The sequence below is a fragment of the Clinocottus analis genome, unplaced genomic scaffold (genome assembly GCF_023055335.1).
Source record: "Clinocottus analis isolate CAN_PGR_092001 unplaced genomic scaffold, fCliAna1.0.p SCAF_16, whole genome shotgun sequence".
Classification (NCBI taxonomy): Eukaryota; Metazoa; Chordata; class Actinopteri; order Perciformes; family Cottidae; genus Clinocottus; species Clinocottus analis.
In genome coordinates, this window is record NW_027175887.1 from 5,002,170 (window position 1) to 5,013,553 (window position 11,384).

General features: G+C 46.5%; 2 protein-coding genes across 2 annotated transcripts; both read left to right on the forward strand.

Annotated features, from left to right (window-relative positions):
- Positions 1-135: 135 nt before the first annotated feature.
- On the forward strand, positions 136-7,339 carry LOC137787092 (nuclear body protein SP140-like). Its single transcript, XM_068579343.1, has 16 exons — positions 136-288; positions 1,594-1,768; positions 2,432-2,656; positions 2,765-2,884; positions 2,998-3,131; positions 3,243-3,287; positions 3,428-3,467; positions 3,684-3,791; positions 3,918-4,040; positions 4,136-4,275; positions 4,991-5,059; positions 5,214-5,347; positions 5,951-6,068; positions 6,316-6,390; positions 6,663-6,806; positions 6,973-7,339. The coding sequence occupies exons 1-16, from the start codon at positions 145-147 to the stop codon at positions 7,057-7,059; spliced, it is 1,881 nt and encodes a 626-aa protein (XP_068435444.1). The 5' UTR covers positions 136-144; the 3' UTR covers positions 7,060-7,339.
- Positions 7,340-7,481: 142 nt separating this feature from the next.
- On the forward strand, positions 7,482-11,384 carry si:ch1073-357b18.4 (uncharacterized protein LOC797129 homolog). The gene is made up of 4 exons (XM_068579342.1): positions 7,482-8,251; positions 8,391-8,459; positions 9,268-9,560; positions 9,898-11,384. The coding sequence occupies exons 1-4, from the start codon at positions 8,020-8,022 to the stop codon at positions 10,765-10,767; spliced, it is 1,464 nt and encodes a 487-aa protein (XP_068435443.1). The 5' UTR covers positions 7,482-8,019; the 3' UTR covers positions 10,768-11,384.

The following is an 11,384-nucleotide window of genomic DNA, read 5'->3' on the forward strand; positions in this document are numbered from 1 at the left end:
TAGCGGCACATTGCGGCTGTAACCGCTGCAGAGCCTCTGGAGCAGCGGTGGTCTCCTGGGTCTGCTGCTGCTGCTGCTGCTGCTGCTGCTGCTGCTGCTGCTGCTGCTGCTGCGCACGGTGTTTGCAGCGCACTGGAGGGGCCGATGGACCCGATGGACTGGCTGGACGACGAGGAGCTCCTGCAGTTCCTCCGCCGCTGTAAAACCGAGCTGTCCTGCATGGAGAACCCGCACACGTTCCTCAGCCAGCTCCGGGACCACGACCTGATCCCAGAGGACCGATACCAGGTGAGGGCACCGACGGGGCCACGAGACTACTCCGTTTGTTTGTTATGATCCTCGACGCCTCGCGCAGCCGGGCACGTTGGGACGAGGCGCGCGCGCGCGTGTGAGAGCGGGAAATAACCGCACACGTAGACAGAAATAATGTAATTACACTGTAATTAAACTAGTAGGGAGACTGGGAAGGAAAAGTGGCCCTGGCGGGGTTTCTCTCCCACTCAACTCATAACACACTTCACAAACAATATTTACAAACTTTATTAAAAAAGATATCTCAAGTAGTCATCGGTTTACAAATGAAGCAGAGTCTCTAATCTGTAACCCTCCTTCACCCACACTTCCTGTTTGAAGCAAAGTGTGGTACAGGGCTGGTGAGGTGAGTAAGAGGGGCGGGGCCTTGATTAAGGTACCTACGGTCACACTGAGACATTGTGACCGGAGGTTGTTCACACCAGGCCTCAGGTCATCAGCTCATAACGGGCCGCTCAAAGTAACAATGCAATCACACACGAGAGGCCGCGTTGAGATCTGATTGCTCGACCACATTTCAGAGGGCTGCATATACGTGGGCATCTGTGACGAGCTAAGATGTCTTCTTGGGTCTGTAGAAGATGATGCAATAGTGCCACAATATTTGATTGATAGTATTTTTGACACATGTAACAACACTCAAAACTAACCCAAAACTCAGCATCTGAGCCCTGCGTCTGTCGGATGCTGAGCACCTCACATGGTGACAGTCCAAGTATGTTGCCTCAGTCTCATTACAACTCACGTGGTGGTACACATGGGCGATTGTTTGACGCTTGAACTTTCTCTGCGCGGAGAATAAAGATGTTCAAGACAAGTTTTGTTAAATGATTTGTTAAAACTTCCGTAAAAGAGTCATCAGAATCGGGTGAAAGATGTTTTCACCATAATGATGCTTGTGTGCCTTATTCACTAACAAGACCATGAGTAAAATAAGTATTGAACACGTCACATGGTATTTTAACCAGATGTTACCAGTCGGTAACAACCCAAGTAATCCAGACATGCAAAGAAAACCACACTAATAAGTTCAGAAATGGAGTTATGAGTAATGAAATGGAATGACATGACATGATGGAAATAGGTTGCAGAGGACTGAGGCAAAAATGTTTTACTATGGCAGTTCTACTATTTTCTTTATAAAAGATGAACAGTTTTAACATTGGTGTGTGTCGTCGTCCCCACTGCAGTATGAGCAGTGTTGCCTAAGCTAGGGAGTGATTCACAAGGACGCTATGTCAGCGTGTACTGTACTGTACACATGCTTTCCTGTGTTTGCAGAAGGTGAGTCGCATGAAGAGTAAAAACAACATAAAGAAAGGTGTCTATGAAATCCTGGACTGGTTGGAAAGAGAGCGCTCCAAGAGGGTCAGGGACTTCTGGAGCTGCGTCTTCAAGGACACCATCCTGAACCAGTATCCCACCCTGAAGCTGCTGCGCAACAGCCTCCTGGACGGTCAGTCTTTGTTTTGTTTTTCATGGTCACAGGGGTGTTAAATTAATCTTTGGGATTCTGCTCATGGTGTTTATGCTCTTTTTATTAGTTCAAGGGGCCGTTATGCCGCCTCAGTGCTCTGTATTAAGAGGAGCCTCTGAGCGGCTCTAGATCAGTTCATGTTGCTGCCAATAAGTAAACAGTTATCCATTTATAATGCTTCCATATCTCTTTATTTGGATATTTCATATGCAATGTTGTTAACTAAATAAACAAATAAGTAACGCTACACGATCTCTAGGAGGTTACAGATAGACCCCATCATCTGTATCAGTTCATCTGTATTAGCTGATCTGAGTCACTTTAACAGTGAATATGCAGAAGTCACATTACGGAGAGATAACAAGAGTAAAAGTAATCCATTACTTTTGGAAATTTCTCGATCAGAATCAGAAACCGTTTATTTGCCAGGAAGGTTTTTTACAAACGAGGAATTTTCCTTGGCGGAAGGTGCAACCTTATTATCCTCAATATTAATATATATTATATATTATCCTCAATATTAATATATATTATCCTCTCTCTCTCTCTCTCTCTCTCTCTCTCTATATATATATTATCCTCAACATTAGTATATATTATCCTCAATATAAGATAATAACAAAAATATTATTTAAATGGCAGGCTCTTTCCATTTTAACAAACAACCAGCGGAGGAGGTGGAAACAGAAGAGTCAGACAAAGGGAAAAGGCAACAGCTCTCTGAAGGTGAGGAGGGAAAGAAGCAGGAGAACTCGGTGAAGAAGACGAAGAATAAGAGAAAACTGAGAAGTCACGGCGTGTGCGACGATGAGGAGGAGACGGCCGGTCCGTCATCTCCCAGGAAAAAGTCTAAAAAAATATGCTTTTGTAAGTCACCTCCAACACATACACTCATTTCTTACTTTTGTGACTTCATACAAATAAGTTTCCCACTTAGATCAAAGAAGTCAAACTATTGTTCTTCCTGTTTGGCAGCCTCTCCCCTGAAGAAGGGCGAGAAGAACTGCATTTGGAGTTGGCCCATCTATAAGCTCCAGCTGCCCGTGACCTGTGGAGAGCAGCATGGGACTCTGAACAGAGACAGACTGGCTAAAGGTGTGTAACACTGAAGAACAGACACCTTATCTATGTCTTCTCTAAAAAGTCAAAACAAAAGAAAGAAGGTGATGATAAGCGGTTGACATTAACACCTCCTCTGAACGTCTCAGGGGAGAAGTGCATTGTGGTCGGGAAACGGTGGTTCACTCCCAGTGAATTTGAGCGGTTTGCGGGGAGGGAGAGTTTCAAGAACTGGAAGCTGAGCATTCGCTGTCAGGACACGCCCCTGGGAACGCTGATACAGGTTTGTTGAAGAGTGACTTTAGAATATACACGTTGACAACATTTACTTCAACATGTGCCATGTGGCACTTGTGAACGCCATTCATTTTCTGTTTTGTTTCTTTCGCTGCAGGATGGTCACTTGAAAGCAGTAATGTACAAAAGAGGGTCTAAAAAGGTGAGAACAAAAACGGGTGGAAATAAATAAATGCATCCATTCTGACTTTGTGGTGCGTCTTTTTGTTGTTAGTGATATTGATCTGAGCCTTGTCTCTTTCTCTCTCTCTCTCTTTCTCCCTTCTCCTTTCCTCTTGCTAGGTCAAGAAATCACTGTTCCCATCTGGTCTTGCAATCGCAGGTTTGTTGAATTCGTGCAAAACTCTGATTTTATAAAACTACAGGATTATACATGAAGTGTTTGTGCCGGCTTATAACTGATGAGAGAGAGCTGCATCTATCGCAAGCTGCAAAATGTACAGTTTCAACATGATACATTTGAGAAAAAACAGGCAAAGTGAGCATCTTTAATGCTAATGTAAAGGACAAAGCAAGAGCCTCCTCCTCTTTTCCTTAGTGTCTGATGAAGAGGAAGATGAAGAAGAAGAAGAAGAAGAGGATAGTGACCTGGATGAGGAAGACCGCTCTTCGTCAAGCAGCAAGGAAAGCTCCACAGCTGCCCCAGGTGCTCGCCTCTTCAAAGTGATGTTTAGGGTTTTTCAGGTGTCATATATATATATATATATATATATATATATATATATACACACACACACACATTTCTCATACTTCCCCTGTGTGTCCATCACAGGCGAGCGAGCAAAGCAGCCGACTGAGCCGCAGCCAGAAGTCGTCCGTGAGGACGGCAGCAAGGTGTTCAGAGTCACATGCGGCGCTGCGTCGGGGAACCTACACAAGAAGCGCTTCGCCTCAGGTAGTCTCACAATGTCTGTCCCTCTGTGCACCAAGAAGCTCAACGCGTGTCATGAAATGTGAACCAACCGGCTCGCGCTGTGCTCCGACCACCAGGGACTTGTGGGAAGAGTATTCGTACGGAGACGAGCTGGGTGACGCCGGTGGAGTTCCTGAAGGCGGCGGCGCGTCCGACGAATGCCTCTTGGAAGAAAGACATCGAGTGGGAAGGGGAACCACTCAGCGTCCTCATCGAGGTGAACGGGATCGGGTTTCAAACTGTTTGTGATGCAATCGGAGAGACGGAAAGTTGTAATCCTTAAGATTTCACTCCTGGTTGATATTTTGACAACCAAGTGCAGTTTAATTTGAGCAGCTGCTGAGTCAGAAATACAACAACTTGAACATGATTAGTATCCACACAATGCATTGTGTTGACAAAGATCACGACTAACTATTACATCAAAGGTCTTTTGCAGAAGAAAGGCAGACCATGAATAATATCACTAATTGGGTATGATGTCATGAAATCCTTAAAGATTTTAACTTGAATGCTACACATGCTACACACACTCAAAATCCAGTTCCCACATTCACTAAAGGTACTTCCCTGTAAGCCAGCATCACCTCCACAAGCTCTCCATGTGCAGGAGGAGTGTCAGTCCCAGAAGTCCAGATGGAAGGTTGAAAGAAAGAACAAAGATATCTCAAAAAAGTCGACTGCTGAAGTAAATCCACTCCATCTTGGAATTCAATCTGCCCAAACTGTTTGACAGATTACGTCATAAGAAAAAGTTATTTCATACACAGCAAAAGAAACGCTGGTGTCTGATTTAGGAACATGGCGCCAACAATGTTGTTTCTTTAAGTTGTAGTCAGGGAATGACAGATAGAGCCACAGGATTTGTCAAGCCAAAAAAGTAAACCATGAAACAAAGAGGGAGACTGAAACTGTTGATTTGTCTGTTTCAGGGAAACATCTTGAAGATCCACTCGCTGCTGTGTGACTGCAGACTTTGCAAACCAGACGGCACAGACCTGGTAAGCCCGTTGCGGTTTCCTCCTCCATCGCGCGTTCGGCATCAGCGACGCGTTGTTGGCCGTAGTGACGTTCAATAGAAAGCTGTTTTCTCTCTCAGATGCACACGAACATGCAGTTGTGTAACCAGACTCGCTGTCATGTTTGTCTCGGCAGGAGAATCAGAAGAACGATGACGAGTGTTGCGTCTGTGGAAGGGATGATGAAGATGAGCTGGTGGTGTGTGATTACTGCCCTCGCTCCTTCCACCAGAAATGTCACCTGCCCCATGTAGAAGACCGCATTTTAAGGTGAGCTTTGATAAAAATGTCTCTGTTGTTTTTAGTGACGAGTCCACCGAAAATGATAGATAGATAGAAAACTTTATTAATCCCCAGTGGGGAAAATCATTTGTCACCATAGACAACAACAGACAAGCTTCACAGTGCACAACAGACAAAAAACACATTACAAGAACAAACAGCAGAAAATGCCATATGAACAAGACAACAAAACACATAACAGACATAGAAAGATGCTAAATTTGAATCTAAAACCACAACTAAAGGTGTTCATTAAAAAAATCAAATTGCTGCCGGGACAAAAGATCTTCTCAGTCGCTCAGTCGAACACTTTGGCATCCTAAACCGCTCACTAAATGAATGTGTGAGTCCTTTAAAAAGACAGTGTACTGGATGGCTTTCAGAGGAAACAATTGTTTTTAACTTGGCCCTTGATCTCTTTGCTAGAAGGCCAATCACTGAGCCAGCATTTCTGATCATTTTATTGATCCTGTTTTTATCATCTGCAGATTAACTTGGTTACGGTGAAACCAAAATAAATAGAGGTCAAAAGTCTGTTCAAGGTTGACAATCGTCAGACCTTCCATATGATTATGTATTTTGTGTGTGCAGGGACGATAGACCGTGGATGTGTACGTTCTGCATATTCAGGACCAATCGGGAATATTTTTACTGCGAGGAGCTGAAAAGAGAAGCAGCCATGACGCTCCCAATATCCCAACGCATGCTGGTGAGTGAACTGTGTGCCTGTGCCTTTAAGCAGAATGAACAACAAAGCTGAAACAAAGGGAGGAATTGTCTTGCTCTGTTCGGCTTTGTTGTCCCTGTTTTCAGCCGTACGTCTATTTTTGTGCGTGTGCAATGAGTGAAAAAACAATGCCAGAATCTGTGCTTGTGTGAACAGTGACCGCCAATAAAGATGAACCTGTCCGTCTGTCACGCCGCCGTCACTCATCCCTCTTTCCTTGCATCAACAGCAATGCCAGTATCTCCTTCTGTATCTGTGCACTGCTGACGAGGAACAAACATTTGCGGAGAACCCACGCCTCTATGTAAGTCTGTTCTCCTGCCGTTCGCGTGCACCAGGTCGCTGCCTCGCTATTCGTGACAAACACTTCCAATTGATTCAATTCATAGCCGCTAAAGAGCTGCTCAAATCCTCTGGCGGCTGGAGGACTCACGCCCGGGTCACGCTGCATGTGTACCTGTAGAGCATGTCACAGACGTGCAAAAAGTTCATATTCATTTCTAACTTCCTGTTTCAAAATAAAAGCCCTTCCTGTGGACCAAATCCCATCATTCTTTTTGTGCTTGGCACCCTCAGCTGGACGACTACTCCAGATTGATCAAGACTCCGATGTGGCTCGGTCACATCGCAGAGCAACTCCAGAAGCAACTCTACCAGACCGTTGGAGAGTTTGTGACCGACGTCCAGCTCATTTTCTCCAACTGCGCTTTATACAACCAGGTAAGAAGCAATGTTAGGAAAAAAACAACAACCTTTAGATAACATGCAGGGTTAGGAGTTTATCATTTCTTTGATATGTGGTACTAGTTAACAGTTAAAGATCAAAAGATAAGTAGCATTTTTCTGGATATTGTATAGTGACATGGTCTGTTATGTTTTTTTGCAGGACAATGCTGAATTCCTGACCGCAGGCGACAGACTGAAGGAGTTATTTGACAGAGAATTTAAGAGCGTCTTCAACATCAATGAATAGGCTCGTGACGGGTTAACAGTGTTTTGTATATATCTTTTTGACATAATCCTTTTATAAGTGGCTGAAATAGTCCAAAAGAAATGATTCCTAAACAAGAGAATGCGAGGGACTTTTACTTGAATTATGACAACACATCTCAATATATAATATCACGATAATGCCTTAAAAACAGAGATTCTTTCCCCTATTTCCCTACAACAAATTTGACAATGTGGCAAAATGTAGGCAGAAGCATTTTATCTGAATATTACTTTTTAGTTCAAGTTAAAAGTTTTTTTTCTGTAACTTACTCTTATTGCCATGTTTTTTATGGTGTGAGGATTCAAAAATGAATGCAACTAAAACAAACTAAAACGTTTTTTAGTTTGTCTTAAGCCTTTAGCATGGCGAACAGTGTCACTGCACAGTATTAAAGGGAACCTCTGATCCGTCGCTTGTTTTACAATCAAATCTGACCTTGTGTACATCTTGTTTCCATAAACCTGCATCTTAAAGGTTGAACTTGTGTCCCAGGACGTCAACAAAAGATTGACACAGCCGTCACTGCGTGATGGAGGTTAAATCCTCACAATAATCTCCTTTTTGAAACTGGCTCGTTCACTGCGTTGGAGACTCTGTACGGCACGTGCGGCCGACGTCACCGTCACAGTTGTCAGCAGCAAATCTGTGCGCAGAGCTGCGCTGCGCAGCCGCCCTGCGCAGCCGTCGGCCGAGGGTGGACAGCGCAGCCATTTCTTTGCCCCTCGTGAAAAAAAAACACACACACACACTGCGAGGTTGTTGTCGTCTTGTCCACCACGCACGTAACTAACCCGGCGCGCGGGGAGCCATGACGTTGGCGGCACACACCGAGGCTGAACACCACCACGGACCGAGACCCGCGAGCTGCAAACTTTCTCCCGCTTCAACGTCTGCGCAGACAAAAAGGGCTCCCGCCCGCCGCCCGCGTCGGTGTCGGCCATGGAGGCGAACCTGCGAGCAGGAGGCTGCAGCGACGTCGAGACGATGCACGTGAAGACCGAAGCGGTCGACGAGACATCTGCGCTGGTTTTGGGCAGTCGAGAGTCGCCTGCGCCCTGCGGAGACACCGCGTGCAGAGGAGGAGGAGGAGGAGGAGGAGGAGGAAGAGGAGGAGGAGGGGATCAGGCTGCAGAGCAGCTGGCTGACGCGACCGCTTCTCCGGTGCTGCTGTGTGAGTGAAGCCGCTTTACCATGAAACAGTGTCATCTTTTTGGGGGGTTTCATTCTATCTACACATGTGATCAGCATTCACCATGAATTAAACATAATAATACAAATCGTATGTGCCATTTGTATGCCCCCACCACCAGACCCCGTGAGTGCAGACCGCTTCTTCACCACGTCAGGGGATGGGAAAACGTACCTGAAGATCGCTCCAGGTGAGTGGATCACAGGCTCACTGGTGGCAGTAAGCCTCTTGCAGCAACCTCTGTCATCTGATGAGACACAATGCAGAGTCTGAGTGTCCCACACATGCCCGTTGTTGTGTTAACAAACCGGTAGGTGCTGGCTAAAGCAAGTATAGCTCAGTGGCAGTGAGTTTTTATTTAACTTTATTGAGGTCTCATGTTCTTAGAGGATGGTTTTTAGACCCCAATATGTCTTGAATTGCAGCTTTAGGTAGCATTTATATTGAGCTTATATCTTTCCAGTGTATTTCAAGTTAAAGGCCCTTAAAACAGGTTGACACAATGTTCCTCCACAACAAATAAGCAACAGCAGAGAAAATAATCTCAAGCTATTATTTATTCATGTTTTTTTGTTAATATAGCTGATAGAAAGATGCTAGTTGAGAAAATGTGTTTAAAGGGGCCTTTAAATATATTTCAGGAGACAGGGTTCATAAGCTTTATTACCAATAATTTCCCACAACTTTTCCAAGCCATTAAGACAAATTTCCATGACTATACATGCTCTGAAACATCTGTGCATGCATGGAAAATAAAAATGAAAGATCAGAGACCGACGTGACCCGACGCAGACAGCAACATACAACTGAACAATATTGAACAAATAGATGTTAATGAACCACATGTCCTCCATTATATGTGTGAGAGCTTCTGGCGCTCCAGGCCTGGAATTGTTTTTTTTAAATCCCATGAACATATTCATACATCGCCTTCATACATATTTACACGAGGAACAACCACAACAAACAAGTCAAAGTCGATTTGTCCTGTTCCCCAGCTGCAGCGATGCCAGCAGCTCCCTCGGAGAAGACGCTCCCCTCCGGCTCCGATTTCTCCTCCAAAGCCGTGTTGTGTCTGATCGAGGCCGTCGGGCGCCGCTGGGGCCTGTACGAGACCCGGGAGCGCTCGCAGCTCTTCCAGAGCGTCCAGGAGGAGATGGCCTCCAAGGGCCACGTGCTTCCTGTTGAGAAGATCCGCCGCAAGTGGAACAACCTCATCGTCACGTACAAGAGGGTTAAGGACCGCAGCCGGGAGACGGGGCACGCCAAAACGTCCTGGGAGTTCTTCGATGTGAGTGTTTCCCTTCGGAAATGCATTTCTTTTTTTCTTTTTTTACACACAGGGAAAATATCACTTCAAAAAATATAGTTTCTGACCCAGAGTCCAAACCATGTTTACACACATAGTTTCCCGTGTTTTATTTCAGGAGTATTCAGAAGTTTGCCAGGTATATTTCACCTGAAAGACCAAGAACTATATTTGACCGTTTGCCGAACCGCCATCGCACAACGCCGGCAGTTGTGCAATCCTCGCTTAGCAACCGAAAGCAGACCGAGTGCTGAGAAATCAACTGATGTTCACCCGGCCTGCTGCAAATAACTGGTTGTTTGTTTTCCTCTCTCTCTAGTTGATGGACGCAACACTCTGTGACACCGTTGGCACTCAGATCGTCAACAACAAGCGACACAAGGTTTCCGTCCTGCCGGGTCCTCTGGCGAAGATCGCTGCGAAACCCCAGTTCCCGCAGCCCACCACCATCATCCGGCCCAATGGGGACTTTGCTTCGACCGGTGGGGTGGACTCGGTGGGCCACGGGGCCCCCGGCAGTCAAATCCTAAGCAGCGCTGCCGCCGTTAGCTCAATGACGACGGCGACCGCGAGCCCAACGAACGCTCTGGACCTCAAGCCCCTGATCGTCCTCAACAGCGACATTGTTGCGACCAGCATTCACCCAGCCACCATTGTGCCCTCTCCGTCTTTCATCTCCTCGCCGTGCTTCACAGAGACGGCTTCGACTCCGCCTTCCCTCGGCCCGACGGGCAACGCCGGCCCCAGCGCGTCGCGCTACGCAGGCCGCAGTGCGCCGGCGTTCTCGCCAGGCGTCGCGCCCTTCCGCCTCAACAGGGCGCCGCTGAGCCACAACCGCAATGTCCTCGGCCTCTCCTCCTCTTTCCCGCCTGCTTCTTCCTCTCTCACCTCCTCCACCTCCACCTCATTATCCGCCACGGCGCCGCAGGGCAGCGAAGGACAGAGCCAGAGAGGGAGCGAGGAGCGAACCAGCACCGCGTTGCTCCAGGAGGTCCTGAAGCAGCAGGAGGAGCAGGCCTACCTGGATCGGGTGGCCCAGCGCCGGGTGGAGGCCAGAGAGAAGCGGCGCGAGAGGAGGGAGGTGCGGATGGCGGAGTCCCTCGGCAGGATAGCCACGGCCATGGAGCTGCTCTCCTCCAAACAGGACACAGTCATTGCCCTCCTGCAGAGACTGGCAGAGCGCAAGTGATGGAGGATGAGAGCAGGAGCTCTTCAAACCTTCTTGATCCTCCGAACATGGAGTGACCCGGTGACTTCCACAATGCAACAGAAAAGGGTTTCAACCTCCTGATGAGAGTGTAAAAGACATTTTTATAAAAAGCAAATGAGCTGCTCACTTTTCTACATTAAGCATGAAGTGAAATGGAGTGCTTTTGTAACATGCTTTACATTTTAGTGCATAACGGTTTTCTCCACTAACATCAAATAAAAACCACCTCCATGACTTCAGTTTTTTTAAAGATTTTGTCGGAGTGATTCATGATTGATATAGGTTCACGCTTTTTTCAAGCGTTATAGCGCGACACCCTTATGGGCCCATCACTTCACTAGAAGGGATGGGCAATGAACACATGTCCATATTGTGTATCGATAGACTTGACAAACTGTCAATCAGTCCTCAAGGCAGAAGGGCTCGTCTGCTCCGAGATGCCGAACCCACTGTGGACCTCTTGTCTTCAAAGTCACTGACATATTTTGCCCACTGGATGGCGCTGCTTGTCTACTCATAGGTTTTTGTTTAGTTGAAGTTTTCATAAAATACTACGAATATCACATTTAAATTGTAATAGTTTCCCTGTCGTTGAC

Excerpts from the sequence above, each read along its gene's own strand:
- si:ch1073-357b18.4 (XM_068579342.1), top strand. The coding sequence starts at position 8,020 with ATGGAGGCGAACCTGCGAGCAGGAGGCTGCAGCGACGTCGAGACGATG. Across the intron at positions 8,252-8,390 it reads CGCTTCTCCGGTGCTGCTGT|ACCCCGTGAGTGCAGACCGC; the intron begins GTGAGTGAAGCC and ends CCCCACCACCAG. Across the intron at positions 8,460-9,267 it reads GTACCTGAAGATCGCTCCAG|CTGCAGCGATGCCAGCAGCT; the intron begins GTGAGTGGATCA and ends CCTGTTCCCCAG.
- LOC137787092 (XM_068579343.1), top strand. The coding sequence starts at position 145 with ATGGACCCGATGGACTGGCTGGACGACGAGGAGCTCCTGCAGTTCCTC. Across the intron at positions 2,657-2,764 it reads GTCTAAAAAAATATGCTTTT|CCTCTCCCCTGAAGAAGGGC; the intron begins GTAAGTCACCTC and ends CCTGTTTGGCAG. Across the intron at positions 3,792-3,917 it reads AAGCTCCACAGCTGCCCCAG|GCGAGCGAGCAAAGCAGCCG; the intron begins GTGCTCGCCTCT and ends TGTCCATCACAG.